Source organism: Notolepis coatsorum (assembly GCF_963971535.1).
Source record: "Notolepis coatsorum genome assembly, chromosome: 14".
In the NCBI taxonomy this organism is placed as follows: domain Eukaryota; kingdom Metazoa; phylum Chordata; class Actinopteri; order Aulopiformes; family Paralepididae; genus Notolepis; species Notolepis coatsorum.
Genome location: NC_140178.1, coordinates 4,387,538 through 4,414,927, shown reverse-complemented (window position 1 = coordinate 4,414,927; position 27,390 = coordinate 4,387,538). Strand labels below are relative to the sequence as shown.

General features: G+C 46.9%; 1 protein-coding gene across 1 annotated transcript in view; it reads left to right on the top strand.

Annotated features, from left to right (window-relative positions):
• The window catches only part of micall2a (mical-like 2a), a gene marked incomplete at both ends in the record, with an annotated part of 49,750 nt that overhangs the window by 9,900 nt on the left and 12,460 nt on the right, over positions 1–27,390 (top strand). Inside the window, 8 exons of the mRNA XM_084328323.1 lie at positions 1,986–2,175; positions 2,308–2,654; positions 8,152–8,942; positions 12,268–12,331; positions 13,747–13,973; positions 15,347–15,463; positions 15,676–15,743; positions 24,978–25,104. Coding sequence (XP_084184449.1) covers positions 1,986–2,175; positions 2,308–2,654; positions 8,152–8,942; positions 12,268–12,331; positions 13,747–13,973; positions 15,347–15,463; positions 15,676–15,743; positions 24,978–25,104 — 1,931 coding nt within the window. The remainder of the gene's footprint in view (positions 1–1,985; positions 2,176–2,307; positions 2,655–8,151; positions 8,943–12,267; positions 12,332–13,746; positions 13,974–15,346; positions 15,464–15,675; positions 15,744–24,977; positions 25,105–27,390) is intronic.

Here is a 27,390-nt window from a genome sequence, read left to right as displayed (position 1 = left end):
ACGCTGCCCCCGACACTTCCTGATTCTACTGCGCAGGCGCACCAACCGACCTGTAGGAGTCGCTGTCCACAACGCCCGATCCCCACCCATCAGTTTCCCACCCCCTAATACGGCCAATGTGTATTAGTACGGACGACCAGCTAAACTGAAAGCAATGTGGAGCGCTGGGCTCGAACAGGCGAGCCCAGCGTCTCCGTCATTTGTGGCGAGCGCCTTGCCCACTACGCCACGTAGCCGCCCACGACCGCATATTATTAAAGGGCGCGGTCAGCACCGCTGCCTCACAGCAACAAGGTCCTGGGTTCGAACCCCAGCAGGGGGCCTTTCTGTGTGGAGTCTGCACGTTCTGCCCGTGTGTTCGCGTGGGTTTCCTACCACACCATGAAGACATCATGTTAATAATAATAATAATAACTTTATTTATATAGCACTTTTCATACAAGATGCAGCCCAAAGTGCTTCACATTACATGATAAAAGAACGATAAAACAATGAATAATAATAACAGATTAAAAAAAGAAAATAATAAAAAAATAACATAAAGTAAACCACACAGTCAAAATCACAAGTAAAGAAAATGGATAAAATCGAGTATTTAAAGAAAAATTATAAAAAGAGTTGCTAATTAAAAGCAATATTAAAAAGGTATGTTTTCAACTGTCATATAAAGATGTCCACCGAGCTGGCCTCTCTAATATTTTTTGGGATTGTGTTCCACAGCTGTGGTGCATAGAATTTAAAAGCAGATGCCCCAATTTTCCTTTGGGGCACCCCAGGAACAATTAAAAGACCAGCTGTGGAGGACCTCAGGGCTCGTGAGGGGACATAGAAGGACAGGAGATCGGAAATGTACGATGGTGCTAAATTGTTAAGAGCTTTAAAAAACAAGTAGAAGGGAAACCACTCTCAAAGAGCACCTACGGGAGACTGCAATTCGAAACTGGCCCCTGTAAATGTCCTAACCCAACCCCCTCCAATGTACAGTAAATGACCTAACCCAAGAATACACAAGACCCTCCAATGTACAGTTGCCCCCCCCCCCCCCCCCCCCCCACCTCCTCCAATGTACAGTTTCTTCCCCCTCAAATGTATTATACTCTCTTTTTAGACTATTTTTGTACTCTGGTGGTATGTCATAAATGTCTAAATGTAACAGTATTGTCTATCTGTATGTCATTATGAATTGAAAATGGGGGACCCTGATGTAAACAAGACGAAATACTTTCTCTGGTCTGCATCCCCTTAACAATTGTGTGTATTGAGCTGTACTGTATTGTACCCATTCTGCAATCTGTTAATAACATGTTCAATCAATCAATCAATCAATCAATCAATCAAAGGGACTCTGGTCTCCTAGCTCCCACACCATAAAGACATCATGGTAGGCAGGGACTCTGGTCTCCTAGCTCCCACACCATAAAGACATCATGGTAGGCAGGGACTCTGGTCTCCTCTAGCTCCCACACCATAAAGACATCATGGTAGGCAGGGACTCTGGTCTCCTCTAGCTCCCACACCATAAAGACATCATGGTAGGCAGGGACTCTGGTCTCCTGTAGCTCCCACACCATAAAGACATCATGGTAGGCAGGGACTCTGGTCTCCTCTAGCTCCCACACCATAAAGACATCATGGTAGGCAGGGACTCTGGTCTCCTCTAGCTCCCACACCATAAAGACATCATGGTAGGCAGGGACTCTGGTCTCCTCTAGCTCCCCCACCATAAAGACATCATGGTAGGCAGGGACTCTGGTCTCCTCTAGCTCCCACACCATAAAGACATCATGGTAGGCAGGGAGCTAATGATGCTAATGATGGAGCATCGCCGTCGGTTGTGTGATAGTAAAAAGGGCTAACCTTCTGTATTGTCACAGTGAAAGTTAACCGGCTGTCGTGTGGCAGTGAACGGGTTAATGTGCACTGTCCCTGGGTAAAAAATAAAAAATAAATAATAATAATAAACTTGAACTTAACCCCTGAACCAGGTGCGGGCACTGCTCCGGCACGCTCCACGCGGGGGGGTACAAGCCCGGCACGGAGCCGGACACCTTCCTCTGCCGCGGCCACCAGAGCGGCCCGAGCGGCTGCAGCAACGACAACGACCCTCCAGCGGTCAAAAACAACAACAACGTCCCCGCCGGCTCCGTCTCAACGGCGTCGAAGAGCGGCGCCGCCGCCGGTCAAACCCGTCCCGCCTCGCGCCCCTCCCCCTCCCCCTCCTCCTCCTCCCCCTCCTCCCCCTCCCCCTCCCCCTCCTCCCCCTCCGTGCTGTTGACCCCTCTGACCCCCCGGACCGGCGCCCGGAAGCCCACCGACCCGGTCCCGGCGGTCCCCCCTCCCCCGTGGTCGGTGTCGGCCCAGAAGACGCAGGCGGCGAGGCAGAGGTTCTTCCAGACCCCAGGCCCCCGAGGAGACGTGGAGGCTCCTCCTCCTCCGCCCCCCGGCGCCGCCCCCGCCAGGAGGCCCCTCCTCCCCGGGGCCACGACGGATCCCACCGGGAGGCCGGAGACGAGCCCAGCGGCGGCGGTGGGTTCTGAGGAGAAGAGTCGAGCCCGAGCGGCCATCTGCAAGAAGCTGGCGGAAGAAAACTGCAACAACAACAACAACAACAACAACAACAGTCGCCGCTTCGTGGTCAGATCGGCGGAAACACGGTGAGGCTGCTTTTAATGTGTTCATTAGGGTTAGTTTTAATGTGTTCATTAGGGTTAGTTTTAATGTGTTCATTAGGGTTAGGGTTAGTTTTAATGTGTTCATTAGGGTTAGGGTTAGTTTTAATGTGTTCATTAGGGTTAGGGTTAGTTTTAATGTGTTCATTAGGGTTAGGGTTAGTTTTAATGTGTTCATTAGGGTTAGTTTTAATGTATTCATTAGGGTTAGGGTTAGTTTTAATGTGTTCATTAGGGTTAGTTTTAATGTATTCATTAGGGTTAGGGTTAGTTTTAATGTATTCATTAGGGTTAGTTTTAATGTATTCATTAGGGTTAGGGTTAGTTTTAATGTATTCATTAGGGTTAGTTTTAATGTATTCATTAGGGTTAGGGTTAGTTTTAATGTATTCATTAGGGTTAGTTTTAATGTGTTCATTAGGGTTAGTTTTAATGTATTCATTAGGGTTAGTGTTAGTTTTAATGTGTTCATTAGGGTTAGGGTTAGTTTTAATGTGTTCATTAGGGTTAGTTTTAATGTATTCATTAGGGTTAGGGTTAGTTTTAATGTATTCATTAGGGTTAGTTTTAATGTATTCATTAGGGTTAGTTTTAATGTATTCATTAGGGTTAGGGTTAGTTTTAATGTATTCATTAGGGTTAGTTTTAATGTGTTCATTAGGGTTAGTTTTAATGTATTCATTAGGGTTAGGGTTAGTTTTAATGTATTCATTAGGGTTAGTTTTAATGTATTCATTAGGGTTAGTGTTAGTTTTAATGTGTTCATTAGGGTTAGGGTTAGTTTTAATGTGTTCATTAGGGTTAGGGTTAGTTTTAATGTGTTCATTAGGGTTAGGGTTAGTTTTAATGTGTTCATTAGGGTTAGGGTTAGTTTTAATGTGTTCATTAGGGTTAGGGTTAGTTTTAATGTGTTCATTAGGGTTAGGGTTAGTTTTAATGTGTTCATTAGGGTTAGTTTTAATGTGTTCATTAGGGTTAGGGTTAGTTTTAATGTATTCATTAGGGTTAGGGTTAGTTTTAATGTGTTCATTAGGGTTAGGGTTAGTTTTAATGTGTTCATTAGGGTTAGGGTTAGTTTTAATGTATTCATTAGGGTTAGGGTTAGTTTTAATGTGTTCATTAGGGTTAGGGTTAGTTTTAATGTGTTCATTAGGGTTAGGGTTAGTTTTAATGTGTTCATTAGGGTTAGGGTTAGTTTTAATGTATTGATTAGGGTTAGGGTTAGTTTTAATGTGTTCATTAGGGTTAGGGTTAGTTTTAATGTGTTCATTAGGGTTAGGGTTAGTTTTAATGTGTTCATTAGGGTTAGGGTTAGTTTTAATGTGTTCATTAGGGTTAGGGTTAGTTTTAATGTGTTCATTAGGGTTAGGGTTAGTTTTAATGTGTTCATTAGGGTTAGGGTTAGTTTTAATGTGTTCATTAGGGTTAGGGTTAGTTTTAATGTATTGATTAGGGTTAGGGTTAGTTTTAATGTGTTCATTAGGGTTAGGGTTAGTTTTAATGTGTTCATTAGGGTTAGGGTTAGTTTTAATGTGTTCATTAGGGTTAGGGTTAGTTTTAATGTGTTCATTAGGGTTAGGGTTAGTTTTAATGTGTTCATTAGGGTTAGGGTTAGTTTTAATGTGTTCATTAGGGTTAGGGTTAGTTTTAATGTATTGATTAGGGTTAGGGTTAGTTTTAATGTGTTCATTAGGGTTAGGGTTAGTTTTAATGTGTTCATTAGGGTTAGGGTTAGTTTTAATGTGTTCATTAGGGTTAGGGTTAGTTTTAATGTGTTCATTAGGGTTAGGGTTAGTTTTAATGTATTCATTAGGGTTAGTTTTAATGTATTCATTAGGGTTAGGGTTAGTTTTAATGTGTTCATTAGGGTTAGTTTTAATGTGTTCATTAGGGTTAGTTTTAATGTATTCATTAGGGTTAGGGTTAGTTTTAATGTGTTCATTAGGGTTAGGGTTAGTTTTAATGTGTTCATTAGGGTTAGTTTTAATGTATTCATTAGGGTTAGGGTTAGTTTTAATGTGTTCATTAGGGTTAGTTTTAATGTATTCATTAGGGTTAGGGTTAGTTTTAATGTGTTCATTAGGGTTAGTTTTAATGTATTCATTAGGGTTAGGGTTAGTTTTAATGTATTCATTAGGGTTAGTTTTAATGTATTCATTAGGGTTAGTTTTAATGTATTCATTAGGGTTAGGGTTAGTTTTAATGTATTCATTAGGGTTAGTTTTAATGTATTCATTAGGGTTAGGGTTAGTTTTAATGTATTCATTAGGGTTAGTTTTAATGTGTTCATTAGGGTTAGTTTTAATGTATTCATTAGGGTTAGTGTTAGTTTTAATGTGTTCATTAGGGTTAGGGTTAGTTTTAATGTGTTCATTAGGGTTAGTTTTAATGTATTCATTAGGGTTAGGGTTAGTTTTAATGTATTCATTAGGGTTAGTTTTAATGTATTCATTAGGGTTAGTTTTAATGTATTCATTAGGGTTAGGGTTAGTTTTAATGTATTCATTAGGGTTAGTTTTAATGTGTTCATTAGGGTTAGTTTTAATGTATTCATTAGGGTTAGGGTTAGTTTTAATGTATTCATTAGGGTTAGTTTTAATGTATTCATTAGGGTTAGTGTTAGTTTTAATGTGTTCATTAGGGTTAGGGTTAGTTTTAATGTGTTCATTAGGGTTAGGGTTAGTTTTAATGTGTTCATTAGGGTTAGGGTTAGTTTTAATGTGTTCATTAGGGTTAGGGTTAGTTTTAATGTGTTCATTAGGGTTAGGGTTAGTTTTAATGTGTTCATTAGGGTTAGGGTTAGTTTTAATGTGTTCATTAGGGTTAGTTTTAATGTGTTCATTAGGGTTAGGGTTAGTTTTAATGTATTCATTAGGGTTAGGGTTAGTTTTAATGTGTTCATTAGGGTTAGGGTTAGTTTTAATGTGTTCATTAGGGTTAGGGTTAGTTTTAATGTATTCATTAGGGTTAGGGTTAGTTTTAATGTGTTCATTAGGGTTAGGGTTAGTTTTAATGTGTTCATTAGGGTTAGGGTTAGTTTTAATGTGTTCATTAGGGTTAGGGTTAGTTTTAATGTATTGATTAGGGTTAGGGTTAGTTTTAATGTGTTCATTAGGGTTAGGGTTAGTTTTAATGTGTTCATTAGGGTTAGGGTTAGTTTTAATGTGTTCATTAGGGTTAGGGTTAGTTTTAATGTGTTCATTAGGGTTAGGGTTAGTTTTAATGTGTTCATTAGGGTTAGGGTTAGTTTTAATGTGTTCATTAGGGTTAGGGTTAGTTTTAATGTGTTCATTAGGGTTAGGGTTAGTTTTAATGTGTTCATTAGGGTTAGGGTTAGTTTTAATGTATTGATTAGGGTTAGGGTTAGTTTTAATGTGTTCATTAGGGTTAGGGTTAGTTTTAATGTGTTCATTAGGGTTAGGGTTAGTTTTAATGTGTTCATTAGGGTTAGGGTTAGTTTTAATGTGTTCATTAGGGTTAGGGTTAGTTTTAATGTGTTCATTAGGGTTAGGGTTAGTTTTAATGTGTTCATTAGGGTTAGTTTTAATGTGTTCATTAGGGTTAGGGTTAGTTTTAATGTGTTCATTAGGGTTAGGGTTAGTTTTAATGTATTCATTAGGGTTAGGGTTAGTTTTAATGTGTTCATTAGGGTTAGGGTTAGTTTTAATGTGTTCATTAGGGTTAGGGTTAGTTTTAATGTGTTCATTAGGGTTAGGGTTAGTTTTAATGTATTGATTAGGGTTAGGGTTAGTTTTAATGTGTTCATTAGGGTTAGGGTTAGTTTTAATGTATTCATTAGGGTTAGTTTTAATGTATTCATTAGGGTTAGGGTTAGTTTTAATGTGTTCATTAGGGTTAGTTTTAATGTGTTCATTAGGGTTAGGGTTAGTTTTAATGTATTCATTAGGGTTAGGGTTAGTTTTAATGTGTTCATTAGGGTTAGGGTTAGTTTTAATGTGTTCATTAGGGTTAGGGTTAGTTTTAATGTGTTCATTAGGGTTAGGGTTAGTTTTAATGTATTGATTAGGGTTAGGGTTAGTTTTAATGTGTTCATTAGGGTTAGGGTTAGTTTTAATGTATTCATTAGGGTTAGTTTTAATGTATTCATTAGGGTTAGGGTTAGTTTTAATGTGTTCATTAGGGTTAGTTTTAATGTGTTCATTAGGGTTAGGGTTAGTTTTAATGTATTCATTAGGGTTAGGGTTAGTTTTAATGTGTTCATTAGGGTTAGGGTTAGTTTTAATGTGTTCATTAGGGTTAGGGTTAGTTGAGATCGCATGGGTCTATGAATCGAGATCGCGATTATTTTTCAATTAATGGTGCAGCCCTAGTATTCATTTACACTCACATTTACATTCACATTTACAGTTAGTCATTTAGTTGATGCTCTTATCCAACACGACTTACAAGTTCTGTACAACAGGTCAGCAGGAAGAGTACGACCCAGCCCTGGTGGCTAATGTTGAAGAGATGGTGGAAAGACGGTTAACTTCTATAATCTCCTTAGTCATTATCACATGTTATTATCACATGTTATTATCACATGTTATTACATGGCGTTTTCACATTCGCCGAAATGCTTGATTGTGATTGGTCAATAGCCCCTGACAGCGGTGAATAATTTTTCGATAACTGACCGCTGCCATGGGCAACGCGCAATAACCACCGGTGATTATTGCTTTTCGCAGCTGGAGCAATCAAGCCCACTGACACACACTGCATCAGTGCAATCAGACACACCTGCCGGCTGCCGGCGATAATAATAATCACTTTATTTGGGCTGACAGAGCCACAGAACAACTGCGTCTGCATTTGATCTCGTCTTGTCGATGGTGTAAAATGAATTAGGTATATTGTTAGTAAGTTAGCCCTGTAATAAGCGGGATAATGTATAGCTATACTCGGTCATTGTCGCAAAATAATTGACCTTCACTGACGTTTAGAACACCTCGGCGAGGCGGCTCTGTATTCTAAACTCTGTGTCGGTCAATTATTTTGCGACAATGACCGATTATAGCTATACATTATCCCTTACTTATTATCACATGGTGTTTGAGAAATAAGGATTGGAAAACGTTAATTTAGTCTTATCCCATAAACTGTTAATATTCACATTTACATTTAGTCATTTAGCTGAACGTTTTTATCCAAAGCCACTTACTAGTTCTGTACAACAGGTCAGCAGGAAGGAAGGGAACGACTTTGGCAGCTATGGGTCAGTAAGTCAAACAGTGTCAAACCCGAGTGCTACAGACTTGAGTGCATAGTAGTATTATAGATGAGCACAGTAGGTAGTAATATAGGCAAGATTCCTTAGTAGCAAAGTGCATACTAGTAAAAGACAGTATGAAGGTTAGTATTTCAGATATTGATTGAAGAAGTTCCCCCGATTAATTTCTGTTTCTATTGTTCTTCCAAACTGTCCCTCGTGGTTTTCTTGAACACTGACGGTGGTGAGTGTGTTTTCTTTTTCTCTCCCCAGGTTCGGAGAGGAGCCGTACACAGCTGCTGCCAGGCCCGGCGTGGGACAGACCAGGCCCGGTCCAGACCCAGCAGGACGCCAGGCGGGCCAGGCCTCCTCCACCCACCAGACCAGGCCCGGTCCGGACCCAGCAGGACGCCAGGCGGGCCAGGCCTCCTCCACCCACCAGACCAGGCCCGGTCCGGACCCAGCAGGACGCCAGGCGGGCCACCAGGCCTCCACCCACCAGACCAGGCCCGGTCCGGACCCAGCAGGACTCCAGGCCTCCGCCCACCAGACCAGGCCCGGTCCGGACCCAGCAGGACACCAGGCGGGCCAGGCCTCCGCCCACCAGACCAGGCCCGGTCCGGACCCAGCAGGACGCCAGGCCTCCGCCCACCAGACCAGGCCCGGTCCGGACCCAGCAGGACGCCAGGCCTCCGCCCACCAGACCAGGCCCGGTCCGGACCCAGCAGGACGCCAGGCGGGCCAGGCCTCCTCCACCCACCAGACCAGGCCCGGTCCGGACCCAGCAGGACTCCAGGCGGGCCAGGCCTCCGCCCACCAGACCAGGTCCGGTCCGGACCCAGCAGGACTCCAGGCCTCCGCCCACCAGACCAGGTCCGGTCCGGACCCAGCAGGAAGCCAGGCGGGCCAGGCCTCCGCCCACCAGACCAGGCCCGGTCCGGACCCAGCAGGACTCCAGGCCTCCGCCACCCACCAGACCAGCAGTCCCCAGGATCCACCACGTCTGCAGGCCGTCAACAAAGACGGCGGCTCGAGGCCCACGGCTGTCTACAGCGGCACCAGAGGTAAGACGGCAGAACAAGTTGGCGTGTTCCTTTAATTAACCCCATTCCACCCGACGGGACCACCGGTACCGGTCCCAAAATGACATCGCGTCATAAATCAAGCTCTCCAGACTGTCTGACATAATTATCGTTTTATTTTTTTTACTACTCGGAAAGTTGTTGTCCTGTCTTGCTGGTGGTGAACCCTCCTCTTTCCACTGCGATTGGAAACAGTTCCCCGGCAAAGCGGTGTAGTAAACTCGGAGGAGTGTCCTGGGCCTTTAGGTTAGGTTAGGTTTACTTTATTTGTTCAAGGGGGACAGCGTACATTAATAAAACATTTTACAGATGTAAATGCACCCAATTTTAGCCAAAAGGCAAATTTCCATTGGCAGTCCCCCTCCTGCCAGAAGGTACAGGCTCAAATCCTGTGTGAAAAAAAGGGTTAGCAATAAAAACAGAATAATATCAAGATAAATAACATTAGAATAAAAACACAACAAAAGCACATAGAACATACGATAGGGATATACAGGTCACAATACAGTCATGGACACAAGGACAGAGCACATCATGACATATTATTTTCAATGAGCCATTCCCTAACCCTGCACTTGAATGAATGGTATGATGTGGACACTCTAATTGTTTGAGGAATTGAGTTCCATTGGTGGGATGCTCTGTATGAGAAGACGGCCTGGCCAAATGCACTTTTTTTTTTAAAGGGATTGTACAGGATGAGGGCTTGAGATAGGTCACTAGCGGTTGTGATTGGAGGATGAGGGCTTGAGATAGGTCACTAGCGGTTGTGATTGGAGGATGAGGGCTTGAGATAGGTCACTAGCGGTTGTGATTGGAGGATGAGGGCTTGAGATAGGTCACTAGCGGTTGTGATTGGAGGATGAGGGCTTGAGATAGGTCACTAGTGGTTGTGATTGGAGGAGGAGGGCTTGAGATAGGTCACTAGTGGTTGTGATTGGAGGAGGAGGGCTTGAGATAGGTCACTAGTGGTTGTGATTGGAGGAGGAGGGCTTGAGATAGGTCACTAGCGGTTGTGATTGGAGGATGAGGGCTTGAGATAGGTCACTAGCGGTTGTGATTGGAGGATGAGGGCTTGAGATAGGTCACTAGTGGTTGTGATTGGAGGATGAGGGCTTGAGATAGGTCACTAGTGGTTGTGATTGGAGGAGGAGGGCTTGAGATAGGTCACTAGCGGTTGTGATTGGAGGATGAGGGCTTGAGATAGGTCACTAGTGGTTGTGATTGGAGGATGAGGGCTTGAGATAGGTCACTAGCGGTTGTGATTGGAGGATGAGGGCTTGAGATAGGTCACTAGCGGTTGTGATTGGAGGATGAGGGCTTGAGATAGGTCACTAGCGGTTGTGATTGGAGGATGAGGGCTTGAGATAGGTCACTAGCGGTTGTGATTGGAGGAGGAGGGCTTGAGATAGGTCACTAGCGGTTGTGATTGGAGGATGAGGGCTTGAGATAGGTCACTAGCGGTTGTGATTGGAGGAGGAGGGCTTGAGATAGGTCACTAGCGGTTGTGATTGGAGGATGAGGGCTTGAGATAGGTCACTAGCGGTTGTGATTGGAGGAGGAGGGCTTGAGATAGGTCACTAGCGGTTGTGATTGGAGGATGAGGGCTTGAGATAGGTCACTAGTGGTTGTGATTGGAGGATGAGGGCTTGAGATAGGTCACTAGTGGTTGTGATTGGAGGAGGAGGGCTTGAGATAGGTCACTAGTGGTTGTGATTGGAGGATGAGGGCTTGAGATAGGTCACTAGTGGTTGTGATTGGAGGATGAGGGCTTGAGATAGGTCACTAGCGGTTGTGATTGGAGGATGAGGGCTTGAGATAGGTCACTAGCGGTTGTGATTGGAGGATGAGGGCTTGAGATAGGTCACTAGCGGTTGTGATTGGAGGATGAGGGCTTGAGATAGGTCACTAGCGGTTGTGATTGGAGGAGGAGGGCTTGAGATAGGTCACTAGCGGTTGTGATTGGAGGATGAGGGCTTGAGATAGGTCACTAGCGGTTGTGATTGGAGGAGGAGGGCTTGAGATAGGTCACTAGCGGTTGTGATTGGAGGATGAGGGCTTGAGATAGGTCACTAGCGGTTGTGATTGGAGGAGGAGGGCTTGAGATAGCCGGTCACTTGTGTCAAATCACATCCCCCCCGATGACCATATTGACTGTGTTTTACGAGGGCTCGGATCCAACTCCAAGATGATTTACAGATTATTACATGGCCTCATTTCAAATCGAGTGACAAACATAAAGTGGGTTTTACATCATGAGGTCAGTGATGAAAGATGATCTAGTGTTTTAAAGTGTTTGAACGATCGCATTGATCCCAGCTGTGGAGGGGAAGATGAATTACACAGGCGATGTGATCCAAATATTATATCCCGATATTTGTCCTATTTTTATGGTATGCTATAACTAGATGTGACGGTAGATTTGACCGCCTTACAGTCCTCTTCACTACAGAAAATATACTTTCAAACTACTTCTTTTTTTGTGATATATTTCTTTTAATTGACTTTCAAACTACTTCTTCAAGCCTCACAGAGTATTCTGCACCCCTTTTCAACATCAGTGTTGAACGTACTGTTTACTTTTACTCTTTTCAAATTCTTTATTGCCTATATTTATTGTAACGTATAATATAACTAATAGGGCACAGAGACCCTCATCTGCACCTTTGGTTACACTGTTTATTTTTCTCATATTTCTATATTCAGATAAAATCTTATGACATATATCTGTCTTTCTACTATTACCCTGCCCATACCTGTACCTCCCCTCCCCCCTCTGCTATGATGCCAGAATTTTCCCAAGGAGATCAATAAAGGAATATCTTATCTTATCTTATCTAATCTAATAACCACTTTTAAAGGAACACGCCAACATTTGGAGGAACTTAGCTTACCTTCTTCTCCAGAGAGAGAGACGAGAAGATAAATACCAGTTTCCTCTCTGTGCGTTCAGTAGAAAGCTATCTGGATGCACGTTAGCCTAGCTTAGCACAATGAATGGAAGCGGACATGTACGGGTAGCCTTTGGGAGAGACGATAAGCGAATTTCCCAAAATGTTGGTGTAAATAGAAAGGGACAGCTTGAGCCGTGCGCTCCTCCTGGTCTAGAAGGATCCGCTTGAACGTTAGAACAGCTTGAGCCGTGCGCTCCTCCTGGTCTAGAAGGATCCGCTTGAACGTTAGAACAGCTTGAGCCGTGCGCTCCTCCTGGTCTAGAAGGATCCGCTTGAACGTTAGAACAGCTTGAGCCGTGCGCTCCTCCTGGTCTAGAAGGATCCGTCTAACGTGTTTGTGTCTCTGGCTGCAGCTCCGGTCCACGACGCCCGGCGATCAAAGCCCGCGCCTGGGCCTCAACCTGAACCTGGCCCCGGGTGAGTCTGTTCCTCCAGCTTTAATCCTCTCACACACACACACACACACACACACACACACACACACACACACACACACACACACACACACACACACACACACATATACACACACAATGGGAAGCAGGCGAACTCACAGAGGTCAAACAAGTCCTGTTGACCCTACATGTGACCTTGAGACCGGGCCGCTGAGCCTCTCCTACATGTATTCACTCACTGGAGTGCAGAGTTGACCTCCATCGCCCCTCTCTGTTATTGTTCAGTGTGCAGCCGTTAGCTCTGTCCCGGTCTGACCGAGCCTGAACTCATAACGCTAGATCCTTAGTTTAACACTAGATCCTTAGTTTAACGCTAGATCCTTAGTTTAACGCTAGATAGATGTAGGCATGTGGGAACATAGGGCTAATGGAACATAGGGCTGTAGGAACATAGGGCTAATGGAACATAGGGCTAATGGAACATAGGGCTAATGGAACATAGGGCTAATGGAACATAGGGCTGTAGGAACATAGGGCTAATGGAACATAGGGCTAATGGAACATAGGGCTAATGGAACATAGGGCTAATGGAACATAGGGCTAATGGAACATAGGGCTAATGGAACATAGGGCTAATGGAACATAGGGCTGAGGGAACATAGGGCTAATGGAACATAGGGCTAATGGAACATAGGGCTAATGGATCATAGGGCTAATGGAACATAAGGCTAATGGAACATAGGGCTAATGGAATATAGGGCTAATGGAACATAGGGCTAATGAAACATAGGGCTAATGGAACATAGGGCTGTAGGAACATAGGGCTAATGGAACATAGGGCTGTAGGAACATAGGGCTAATGGAACATAGGGCTGTGAGAACATAGGGCTGTAGGAACATAGGGCTGTAGGAACATAGGGCTAATGGAAAATAGAGCTGTAGGAACATAGGGCTGTAGGAACATAGGGCTGAGGGAACATAGGGCTAATGGAACATAGAGCTGATGGAACATAGGGCTAATGGAACATAGGGCTAATGGAACATAGGGCTAATGGAACATAGGGCTGTAGGAATATAGGGCTGTAGGAACATAGGGCTGTAGGAACATAGGGCTGAGGGAACATAGGGCTAATGGAACATAGGGCTGAGGGAACATAGGGCTAATGGATCATAGGGCTAATGGATCATAGGGCTGAGGGAACATAGGGCTAATGGAACATAGGGCTAATGGATCATAGGGCTGAGGGAACATAGGGCTAATGGATCATAGGGCTAATGGAACATAGGGCTGACCCTGTTTTTTTGTACTTCCGTTCTATTCAGTAGATAAGAACAAACAATGGTAGATTTTGGGATATATGTACACGTACATCTGTACCTGTTCCTGTTTAAACATCTCACGCTCCTAGGATTCATTTGACGTTCTCCTACTCCCAGAACCCCAGAACCCCAGGACGGACCAGTCACCACCGAGCGCCACCATAAACCCGAGGTCTCCTCCTCCAGGCCCCCCTCCTCCTCCTCCGACGCCCGCATCAGCCCCACCAGGTCTCCCCCGGCCTGGACGCCCGTGACGTCTCCAGTCAGCTCTCCTCTGTGTGGTCCGTCTGCCGGGCTCACTGACCTCTCGCCCCAGAAACCCTCCCCTCGCTCCGGAAACCTGGGTGAGTTTCTTTTTCTTTTTTATTATCGCACAATATAGACCTGTTCGCTGTATACAAACATACCGTGTTCGAGCCAATCAGCGATACCAACTCAGAGTCACGTGACTAAGTTGCTCCCCGGACCTGCGCGAGTTGCTGCGCTAAAGAAGTACAACAGGGCTCTATGGAGAACGTTTTTAATTAATTTTCAATGACTAGCATCCATTTGTTGGACAGACAGAGTTGATGTTATGTTCTAATTTAAAAAATAAACCAACAGACAGTAATACCTTCTGTCAATTTTCTATCGTTCATTGACAAATCAATGACGGATCAATGTAGCAACATACTGCTGCTGGTCTGGACTGGTCCTCTGAGCTCCTCTCCAGTCAAACATACTGCTGCTGGTCTGGACTGGTCCTCTGAGCTCCTCTCCAGTCAAACATACTGCTGCTGGTCTGGACTGGTCCTCTGAGCTCCTCTCCAGTCAAACATACTGCTGCTGGTCTGGACTGGTCCTCTGAGCTCCTCTCCAGTCAAACACACTGCTGCTGGTCTGGACTGGTCCTCTGAGCTCCTCTCCAGTCAAACATACTGCTGCTGGTCTGGACTGGTCCTCTGAGCTCCTCTCCAGTCAAACACACTGCTGCTGGTCTGGACTGGTCCTCTGAGCTCCTCTCCAGTCAAACATACTGCTGCTGGTCTGGACTGGTCCTCTGAGCTCCTCTCCAGTCAAACATACTGCTGCTGGTCTGGACTGGTCCTCTGAGCTCCTCTCCAGTCAAACATACTGCTGCTGGTCTGGACTGGTCCTCTGAGCTCCTCTCCAGTCAAACATACTGCTGCTGGTCTGGACTGGTCCTCTGAGCTCCTCTCCAGTCAAACATACTGCTGCTGGTCTGGACTGGTCCTCTGAGCTCTTCTCCTGTCAAACATACTGCTGCTGGTCTGGACTGGTCCTCTGAGCTCCTCTCCAGTCGAGCTGATGTGTGGGTTTAATCTGAAACGTCGTCTTTCTCTCCTTTCTCTCTAAATGAAAGTGAAACTTACGCTACTCTGTACTGCAACCTATACAATAGACCTGCTGTCCACGCAGACACGTCCAGTTTATAATTTTGTCTGACTAAGTATTGATAGAACGCTTAGTATTTTACAAATTAGAGTATTTTTTTTATTTGATGAACGAAAATATGCGAAAATTCAATAAATTGGTTTTATTTCTAAGGAAAAAAAAAAGAATGCATACACCAGTGGTGGGCAAGTAATGTAGTCAGCGGATGTCTCAACACCAAGTAACACACCACCACAGTAACTCACAGGTTGCGGTATATCGTCTGAAACCGTGGAGCCGTCTCTAGTGTAGCACTGTGTTCATTCTGTCTTCTCTGTTTCAGACCTGATGCCTGGGAGCACCACCACCACGCCTGTTCGATCCCCCTCCAGCCGGCCGGCTCTGGAGTCTACCAGCTCCCCTCCGAGCGCTCCGGTCCCTCCCACCAGGACCCCCGCAGGTCGGGCTCTTTGTGGCCCCTTTAACGTTTATCACCGATAACCAGATACTTGGCCCCCCGAACCGTCACGTCGACGTATTCTTAGTCTCTTTAACGCGACGCAAATATGTCCTTAACTGAAAATAAATCAAGTTAAGTCACATGTGACAATGCTTTTCCTGAACAGACGCCATGAAAGGCGTAATTAATCCTATTTCATCTTCCTCTCTCAGGTTCTAAAAAGGGAAAGTATTTGTCACCCGCCGACGCCTCCAGGTCTGAAACGAGGTCACCCTCCGCTGTAAGTTCCCTCCATTAAGTCTCTTAAGAGCTTAATTAACAGCGATGCAAATACTGTGTGCCTCCGTTTTGCGTTCGCGCGGTGAAATCGGGGCTCACAGCGGAAGCATCTGAAGAAGAACGTCTATAAATTTTTTTTTGTTTTTATTTTTCTCACGTGAAGCATTTCAGTCGTAACGGTTGCAACTGACTCTATGTAACTCTATCAACCCATCCATCGACACTCATTGCACACACACACACACACACACATCCACACGCACACACTCACTTTAAACACACGCACACACTCACTTTAAACACTTTAAACTCACATCCACACACACACACTCACTTTAAACACACATCCACACGCACACACTCACTTTAAACACACATCCACACGCACACACTCACTTTAAACACACACATCCACACGCACACACTCACTTTAAACACACACATCCACACACACACACTCACTTTAAACACACATCCACACGCACACACTCACTTTAAACACACATCCACACGCACACACTCACTTTAAACACACATCCACACACACACACTCACTTTAAACTCACATCCACACGCACACACTCACTTTAAACACACATCCACACGCACACACTCACTTTAAACTCACATCCACACGCACACACTCACTTTAAACACACATCCACACGCACACACTCACTTTAAACACACATCCACACACACACACTCACTTTAAACTCACATCCACACGCACACACACACTCACTTTAAACACACATCCACACGCACACACTCACTTTAAACTCACATCCACACACACACACACTCACTTTAAACACACATCCACACACACACACTCACTTTAAACACACATCCACACGCACACACTCACTTTAAACACACATCCACACGCACACACTCACTTTAAACACACATCCACACACACACACTCACTTTAAACACACGTCCACACACACACACTCACTTTAAACACACATCCACACACACACACACACTCACTTTAAACTCACATCCACACACACGCACACACTCACTTTAAACACACGTCCACACACACACACACTCACTTTAAACTCACATCCACACGCACACACTCACTTTAAACTCACATCCACACGCACACACTCACTTTAAACACACATCCACACGCACACACTCACTTTAAACACACATCCACACACACACACTCACTTTAAACTCACATCCACACACCGCAACGTTTAACGCATTATCAAAACATAGGTTGTGAAAAAATCTGATTTGGCAGATCATGGCGTCCTCGCTCCTCGGTCATTTAGAGCATGTGTCCACACACACACACACACACACACACGCGCACGCACACACGCACGCACGCACGCACGCACGCACGCACGCACACACGCACGCATGCACACACGCACACACACACACGCACACACACACACGCACACACACACACACTCACTTTAAACAAACACTTTAACACTCACTTTAGACACTTTAAACACTTTAACACTACATCATATTTATCCATTTATTAAAGAGATTTGCGCTACATCCATACGACCTCATCTTTGCATTTTGCATTTGTTTTAAAGTTTGCATGTTTGTAGTTAGGTTGTATATTGTATATCTGTATAGTGTTGGGACTGTATTCCTCTTTTACTTATTTAGTTTTTTACTGTATGATATGAAGCACATTCTCAGGAGGCTCATGCAGAACCAAGCATTTCACTGTAATGTACAGTTCAGTTCAGTTCAGTTCAGTTCAGAGTTTTTATTTGCCACATGGAATCATACAATCATAGTTTCTTCATTACACAATCATAAATAACATTCCATGGACAAAAGGAGCAGGAAGAAGAATAAATCTTATAGTTATCTGCCCCTTGTTCCTAAACTAAACAAGTATTTACTTAATGGTCGGCGTACAACCTAATTTACACAAATAATAATTTATACCATCATAAAAGAAACACACAATCCACAGTTAAACAATAAAAAATTAAATAATAATAATAATAATAATAATGATAAAGAATAAAGAATAAAAGAAAGAGAAGAATAAAAGAAAAGAAAAGATCTCACTATTCAGATCACATTTGATTTTCATACGGACTAAATATATATTTTTTATAATTTTTTTTTTATTGATAAACACTATTACATCCCTTAAGCTCGCTGTGGAGAGAATTCCACAACTTTACACCAATAACTGAAGGACACATCTGTTTAAGTGTGGTACGTGCAAACTGATGTTTAAAATTGTATTTTCTCCTACTAAACTCACTTTCTAAATGAAAAAGATTTTGTCGTTTTTCTGGCAGTGTTATGGTTTGACACCGACCCCAAACGCAACGACACAAGAGAGTAGGATTCAGAGTTGCCAAATACGAGGGCTTGTTTATTTGGTACTAAGAATAAGAGAAACAGGGAAAGCAGGTCAAACAAGACAGGTACAATGATCAAGGGGCAAAGTTCTGCTGCTCTGCAGCTTCTCCCATGAGGGTTGTCTTGGGAAGCAGGTGTTGACTTCTGAACCGCTCTGCAGAATCCTCTCGGTGGGTTCTCAGATGTTGTTGCGAGACCGAGAGAGGGAGAGAGGGAGCGAGTCAGTGACAGAGCAGTCTTAAACGAGCAGGAGAACAGGGTGTACAATTCTTCGTGTTAACAACACAGTGAGCACAGTTCCAAACACAGCCCAAGTGAATCTCTTCGTGTTAACAACACAGAGAGCACAATTCCAAAAACAGCCCAAGTGAAAACTCTTCGTGTTAACAACACAGTGAGCTAAATCCAAACACAGTCCCAGTGAATATCTTCATGTAAACACACAGTGAATATCTTCATGTAAACACACAGTGAATATCTTCATGTAAACACACAGTCCAATTGTGAAATAATATCTTCGGTGTGAGCAAACACACAGTGAATCTCTTCATGTAAACACACAGTCCAATTGTGAAATAATATCTTCGGTGTGAGCTAGCACACAGAGGGAGATGGTAGATCCCAAAATATCATTCCATAAAGGAACAAGCAAAAATAGCTAATGGCTGGGTGAGTGACTGTTTGACAAAAAGGTGGTAGTCTTCAGTGTAAGTTTACACACGAAAAACGGAATAGGTCAAGAACAGTCAAATAGATAACTCACCCAGACGAGATGCGTAATTGGAACTGGAACAACAGTGGAGGCGAGCGCGCGCCACGGGAGCAGGTATCCAAGCGAAGGCTTCTAGGAATTCCTGGAGAACAGCACAGAGAAAAAAGCAGCAGCAACAGCAACGGGGAAAAATATCCAGAGACAAATCAAGGCGACAAAACAAGACGATCCAACAACTTAGGGTGGGGAAAAACGCGGTATAAATAATGAGGGATCGATTGATTGAAAAGCATGGGGAAGTGAGAGAACCAATCAGCGACGTCTCTGATGACGTCAACGGGGAGAAAGCAGTGACAGCTGGGGAATGTGATTGAAAAGCGTGGGGAAGTGAGAGAACCAATCAGCGACGTCTCTGATGACGTCAACGGGGAGAAACGTGTGAACGAGGGGATAGAACCAATTGACAGAAAATGAATGAAAACAAAGCGAGGGTGGTTAAAGGAACAGAACGAGTGAGAGCGCAAGGACAGAAACCTCACAGTACCCCCCCCTCCACGGGAGCCACCCGGCGACCAGGCCGACCCGGCTCGTCAGGATGGGCCCGATGGAAGTCGGTGATCAAGCCGGGATCCACGATGAGCTGCCGGGAGACCCAGCTACGCTCCTCAGGGCCGTAGCCCTCCCAGTCCACCAGGTATTGGAACCCCCGGCCCCGCCGACGAACGCCCATCAACCGGCGGACCTGCCACTGGGGGTGACCATCCACTAGCACAGGAGGCGGCGGATCAGGAGCCGGAGGCATAAGGGGACAGAGGGAGACGGGCTTAACCCGGGAGACATGGAACACGGGGTGGATGTGCATGGATGCAGGAAGCTTCAGGCGCAGGGCCGCCGGACTGAGTACCTTCAGGACCTCGAAAGGCCCGACGAAGCGGGGGTTGAGCTTCTTGGCCGAGGACCGTAGCGGGAGGTCCTTCGCGGAGAGCCACACCCTCTGCCCAGGGCGGTAAGTCGGCGCGGGAACCCGGCGCCGGTCGGCACCACGACAGGCGCGCTCAGATGTCCGGAGCAGCGCGGTCCTGGTGATCTCCCAAACTCGACGGCAGCGGTCGAGGTGGACCTGCACGGAGGGAACTGCCACTTCCGTCTCCAGTGCGGGAAAAAGAGGGGGCTGGTAGCCCAGGGAGGCCTCAAAAGGGGAGAGGCCGGTGGCGGAACTGACCATTGAGTTGATGGAGTACTCAACCCAGGGAAGGAAACGGCTCCAGGATGCCGGCCTCTCGGCTGCCACACACCGAAGAGCAGACTCCACGCTCTGGTTCATCCTCTCCGTCTGCCCGTTTGTCTGGGGATGATAGCCAGAGGAGAGACTGACCGTTGCCCCCAATCCTTTGCAGAAAGCCCGCCATACCTGGGAGGTGAACTGGGGCCCCCGGTCAGAGACGATGTCCTGGGGAAAACCGTGAAGGCAGAACACGTGGTGCGTCAGGAGGTCCGCCGTCTCGGCTGCAGAGGGAAGCTTGGAGAGGGCCACGAGGTGGACCCCCTTGCTGAATCGATCCACAACGGTCAGAAGGCAGGTGTTCCCCTGGGAGGAGGGTAGACCAGTGACGAAGTCGAGCGCCACATGTGACCACGGACGGCTTGGAACGGGAAGGGGCTGCAAGAGCCCGGAGGGTGCCTGGTGAGAGGCCTTGCTGCGGGCACAGACCGCGCAGGCCAAGACGAACTCCTTGACGTCGTTCCGCATGGTGGGCCACCAGAAACGACGAGCCAGGAAGGAGAACGTGCGATGGACGCCTGGGTGGCAGGCGAACCGGCTGGTATGGCCCCACAGCAGTACCTGGGACCGGACAGAGTCGGGGACGAAGAGACGGCTCCTAGGGACGTTGCTTGGAGCACGTTGGAAGCGAAGGGCACGCCTCACCACACCCTCGATGCCCAAGGTGATGGCTCCAACCACTCGGGCCTCCGGGATGATGGGAGATGGGACCTCAGAGGGTGGAGCCCCCTTGGAGTGCATCCGGGACAGAGAGTCGGCCTTCGTGTTGCGGGAACCGGGGCGGAAGGTCAGCGAGAAGTCGAACCGACTGAGGAAACTGGCCCATCTCGCCTGCCGACCGTTAAGGCGCCTGGAAGCGCGGATGAACGTTAGGTTCTTGTGGTCCGTCCAGATGGTAAAAGGCTCCTCGGCACCCTCTAGCCAATGACGCCACTCCTCCAGCGCAGCCACGACCGCCAGTAGCTCCCGATTGCCGGTGTCGTAGTTCCTCTCGGCGGGGAGGAAGCGACGCGAGTAGAAGGCGCAAGGATGTACCTTCTGGTCGGAAGGAGAACGTTGGGATAGGACAGCGCCCAGACCAGAATCCGAGGCGTCCACCTCCACGATGAACTGTCTCTTGGGGTCAGGGTGGAGCAGGATAGGGGCGGAAGTGAACCTTCTCTTGAGGGAGCGGAACGCAGCGCATGCCGCTGGGGACCAGTCGAACGGCAGAGCGGGGGAGGTCAGCTTGGTAAGAGGCTCCGCCACTTGACTGTAGTTCCGGATGAACCTTCGGTAGAAGTTGGCGAACCCGAGGAAACTCTGTAACTCCTTCCGAGTGGTGGGTTCCGGCCAATCCTCCACAGCCTGGATCTTGCGAGGATCCGCTCGGGTCAAGCCCTTCTCAACGATGAAGCCCAGGTACTCGACGGAGTTGGAGTGGAAACAACACTTCTCCGCCTTGACGAAGAGCCGATTGTGGAGGAGGCGCTCCAGCACCCGGCGAACATGCAGGATGTGTTCCTCGAGGGTCCTGGAAAAGATAAGAATGTCGTCCAGGTACACCACCACGAACACCTCCAGCATGTCACGGAGGACATCGTTCATGAGTGCCTGGAATACCGCCGGGGCGTTGGTGAGGCCGAACGGCATCACAAGGTACTCATAGTGGCCCCTGGGGGTCTTGAAGGCGGTCTTCCATTCATCGCCCTCACGGATACGGACAAGATGGTAGGCACTTCGGAGATCCAGCTTGGTGAAGAACGAGGCCTGGGTCAGTGGCTCGAAGGTGGAGCTCATGAGAGGTAGGGGGTATTTGTTCTTGATGGTGATCTCGTTGAGCTGACGATAGTCGATGCAGGGCCGCAGGTCCCCATCCTTCTTACCAACAAAGAAGAACCCGGCTGCCACCGGGGAGGAGGAAGGCCGAATGAGTCCTGCTTCCAATGACTCAGAGATGTAGAGATCCATCGCCTTCTTCTCCGGGACAGTCAGACTGTAGAGGCGGCTGCCGGGAAGGGGAGCCCCTTGGCGGAGGTCGATGGCGCAGTCATAGGGGCGGTGAGGTGGAAGGGCCTGAGCCCTGGTCTTGCTGAATACCTCCATGAGGTCGTGGTACTCGGGAGGAATGGACGAGGGGTCCGGGGGCAACTCACCAGCCGGTCTCCGGGGCGGGGGACAGGACGCCGCCTGCAGACAGCGGGCGTGACAGGAGGAGCTCCAGCCCCTGATGGTACCGGAGGACCAGGCGATGTGGGGCTCGTGCAGCGCGAGCCAGGGCCTACCCAGGACCACCGGGACAAGGGGGGATTGGGTAATGAGGAACTGGATTCTCTCGACGTGGTTCCCAGCGATGGTCAGCACGACTGGGCCGGTGCGTTGAGAGATGTCGGCCAGGCGGTGTTGGTCCAATGAAAAGATCTCCAAGGGTCTCACAAGGGCCTCAAGAGGTATGTTGGCTTGGGTGGCAAACTCGAAGTCGAGGAAGTTCTCGTCTGCCCCAGAGTCGATGAGGGCCTCCACCGTGGCACGTTGGTCCCCCCAGGCCAGGGTGACGCTCATCAGATGGTCAGGTGGTGCGCGGCGCTGGGACTGGGAAAAACGGCTCCTCGAGGGAGTCGGGCACCTCCCTGGTAGCGAGCTGGTCCCGGACTGCGTCACTGAGCCCCCTTATGAAGGTTAGGCGAAGAGCAGGTTCGTTCCATCCACTCTCCACCGCCGCCAGTCGAAACTCCATGACATAGTCCGTCACCCTGCCGCTCCCTTGTCGGAAGGTCCCCAACCGGGCTCCAGGGTCCAGACCTCGGGCTGGATGGTGGAACACTCTGCGGAGCTCCGCCACGAAGTCTGGGTAGGAGAACAAAAAATCTGCTTCCATTGCCCAGGAGGAAGTGACCCACTGGGCAGCATGGCCTGAAAGTAGGTTGGTTATAAAAGCAACTCGGGACCCATGAGCAGAAAAACGGCTTGGTTGATGACGGAAAACCAACTCACATTGCATGATGAATGTGGCACACTCCTCGGGATTACCGTCGAACAGCCGTGGGACGGAGAGATGGGGTTCCCGATGTGCGAGATCTGCTGGGGCTGCGGGGAATGTTCCTGAAGGGTCTGAGAGATGAAAAGTATTAACGGCGTCGCCCAGCGAGTTAAGCTGGGCGAGAATCTCGGACTGTTGTCCCGCCATAGCGGCCATAGAACCCTGCATAGGCAAGACCTGGTCCCTGAGGTCTTGCACCGCAGCCGCAGCCCGCTCTAATTGGAGACCGTGATCCCTGGTCAACTCGACTTGAATAGCAAGTGCGGTTCTGACCCTCTCTGTGTCGGCTGGGGTCGTCATATTGTTGGTTGGATCGTAATGTTATGGTTTGACACCGACCCCAAACGCAACGACACAAGAGAGTAGGATTCAGAGTTGCCAAATACGAGGGCTTGTTTATTTGGTACTAAGAATAAGAGAAACAGGGAAAGCAGGTCAAACAAGACAGGTACAATGATCAAGGGGCAAAGTTCTGCTGCTCTGCAGCTTCTCCCATGAGGGTTGTCTTGGGAAGCAGGTGTTGACTTCTGAACCGCTCTGCAGAATCCTCTCGGTGGGTTCTCAGATGTTGTTGCGAGACCGAGAGAGGGAGAGAGGGAGCGAGTCAGTGACAGAGCAGTCTTAAACGAGCAGGAGAACAGGGTGTACAATTCTTCGTGTTAACAACACAGTGAGCACAGTTCCAAACACAGCCCAAGTGAATCTCTTCGTGTTAACAACACAGAGAGCACAATTCCAAAAACAGCCCAAGTGAAAACTCTTCGTGTTAACAACACAGTGAGCTAAATCCAAACACAGTCCCAGTGAATATCTTCATGTAAACACACAGTGAATATCTTCATGTAAACACACAGTGAATATCTTCATGTAAACACACAGTCCAATTGTGAAATAATATCTTCGGTGTGAGCAAACACACAGTGAATCTCTTCATGTAAACACACAGTCCAATTGTGAAATAATATCTTCGGTGTGAGCTAGCACACAGAGGGAGATGGTAGATCCCAAAATATCATTCCATAAAGGAACAAGCAAAAATAGCTAATGGCTGGGTGAGTGACTGTTTGACAAAAAGGTGGTAGTCTTCAGTGTAAGTTTACACACGAAAAACGGAATAGGTCAAGAACAGTCAAATAGATAACTCACCCAGACGAGATGCGTAATTGGAACTGGAACAACAGTGGAGGCGAGCGCGCGCCACGGGAGCAGGTATCCAAGCGAAGGCTTCTAGGAATTCCTGGAGAACAGCACAGAGAAAAAAGCAGCAGCAACAGCAACGGGGAAAAATATCCAGAGACAAATCAAGGCGACAAAACAAGACGATCCAACAACTTAGGGTGGGGAAAAACGGGGTATAAATAATGAGGGATCGATTGATTGAAAAGCGTGGGGAAGTGAGAGAACCAATCAGCGACGTCTCTGATGACGTCAACGGGGAGAAAGCAGTGACAGCTGGGGAATGTGATTGAAAAGCGTGGGGAAGTGAGAGAACCAATCAGCGACGTCTCTGATGACGTCAACGGGGAGAAACGTGTGAACGAGGGGATAGAACCAATTGACAGAAAATGAATGAAAACAAAGCGAGGGTGGTTAAAGGAACAGAACGAGTGAGAGCGCAAGGACAGAAACCTCACAGGCAGTGTCTTATTTCTTGCCCTAAACATAATTAACAGTGTTTGAAACCTAACCATGTCTTCAAGTTTAATTATTCTAGATTTAATAAATAATATTTGTGTGTTCTCGATAACTCACTTTATGTGTGATTCATACATGTAATGTAATGTACTTTATAACGTGACAAAGAAAAGCGAACTTGAAACTTGAACTTGTTCATTTCCGCTCCGAGCAGCAGACGCGGTCTCGCCACCTGCCCATGGATCAGATCGTGAAGGAGCTGGACGACATCGAGACGAGCATGAGCCTCCTGGAGCGGGAGGGCGTGGAGATGGAGAGGACCCTGCGCAGCTGCGAGACAGGTATCACCCCCCCCCCCACCCCCCCCTGTGACATCACAAGAGGACGTAACGTAACAGTTATGCATACTTTTGACAATAAATAAAATCAGAATTTGTTCTTACTTGCTTGCCTGGGTAAATAAAGGTTATAGAAATGTAAATATATATATTTTTTAAACCGATACCGATATTTTCCAATATCACATTTGAATGCCGATATCGGCCGATAATATCGGTAGGCCGATAATATCGGACATCCCTACTCAACATACATTTTAGAACGCTGCATGTCTGTTTTGCAGTGGGCTGAGAGGTTGTAGAGAGCAGTGCAGCAGAGTGTCAGTGGTCGTCCGTGGACCAGAGAGTACCGTGAGGAGAGGAGGTAATACTGAACAGAGGAGAGTTTCAGAGAGAGACAGTTCTATGCCTTGAAGCACCAGACACCACCTCACTCACTAACAGCAGAGTTCCAGTACTTATGATGAGAGGGTTCCTCTACGTCAGTGTCTCCCCAGTGTGGAGGTGTGTTCTGTTCTCGCGCCCTGGCTGTTACACCACCTGGGCTCCGTGCACTCCCTCTCAGCCTGAGGGGGGGGGGGTCTGACCGGCCTTCTCTAGTAGCAGGAGCCAAATGAGGTGAGAGGCGCAGACGGCCCACTGGGAGTCCCCCCCCCCCCCCCCCCCCCCCCCCTCTCCGAGGAGCAGTGGTGAAGAGGGCTTCTGATTGCTTTGCTCAAGGTCAACATGGTTTGGGCAGCGGGGTAATATACTCCTTCCTGTCCTGGTTGTCTGATACCTGGCTCTCTCTTCCACACGTGGTGCCCGGGACAATCATGTTCGGAGACGGGACGGGTTTACAACTACAACCTTGGCGGCGCTGTTGGTTAAAAAATGTACTCCCCCGTAAGAATCGATTTGTTATTTAAATGTGTAGTTAACCGTCTGTAGTGTGGTAGTGACAGGGTTGACCGTCTGTAGTGTGGTAGTGACAGGGTTGACCGTCTGTAGTGTGGTAGTGACAGGGTTAACCGTCTGTAGTGTGGTAGTGACAGGGTTGACCGTCTGTAGTGTGGTAGTGACAGGGTTGACCGTCTGTAGTGTGGTAGTGACAGGGTTAACCGTCTGTAGTGTGGTAGTGACAGGGTTGACCGTCTGTAGTGTGGTAGTGACAGGGTTAACCGTCTGTAGTGTGGTAGTGAAAGGGTTAACCGTCTGTAGTGTGGTAGTGACAGGGTTAACCGTCTGTAGTGTGGTAGTGACAGGGTTAACCGTCTGTAGTGTGGTAGTGAAAGGGTTAACCGTCTGTAGTGTGGTAGTGAACGGGTTAACCTTCTGTAGTGTGGTAGTGACAGGGTTAACCGTCTGTAGTGTGGTAGTGACAGGGTTAACCTTCTGTAGTGTGGTAGTGAAAGGGTAAACCTTATTAACCTCTTAACCAATTTGTTATTGCTTAAACTTAGAGAAATAAAAATGAAACTAGGAAATGGCCACCTAGTTAACTGCATGTCATCCATGGGAATTGTTTAATTCAATTAGAACGTCCGTATTTAGCTACAGAGGAAATCGATGTTTCAGGCCGTTTAAATGAGGCGCCGTACGGATTCACGTTTTTAGGAGTTTAGAATAAATCATTTTTGGTCTCAGTGACGGACAGTTTTTAGACCCGAGTGCTTAAGCCAGCTTACATTTGACTTAAATGTTTAAGAATTGTCATCTTGTTTGTTTTGTTTATTTATACATATAAAAACAATTACATATAATACAATATAATCCACAAAGAAATGTGAAGGAGAATTGCCTAAAAACCCTCCAGGGGGCTTGTATGTGGCATTCTCCAAGAAGCGGAATTATGGACAGATTACATCAATATAACCCCCCCCCCCCCCCCCCCGACACCCAAACACACACAAGGAACATTCATTCACAATACATACAAGCATGTCTACAGATAGACACTGAAGTGGGCACTTATGCCACACGGCTTCATGTTTAGTGAAAATAAAAGTAAAGAAACTACAAATAATGACAGGAAAGTTTTACAAAATACAACAAAGATAAATAATACAGGCTCTATGAAAAGAGAAAGCCATCAGTTTGTAAAGGGAGCCCATATGGAAAATATTGGTGAGGAGCTAGGAGATGAGATTTCAGTGCTCTTTTGAACTTCAGGAAAGACAAATACAAAATATGTATAAACACCTACTGCCCGCCTGACTGCCTTTGTTTCTCACCCCCGATGCTCAACATCTTTGGGATTTTAAAACAATACAGCCATAAGAATGCGTCAAGTCCAATGAGTTAAAAAAG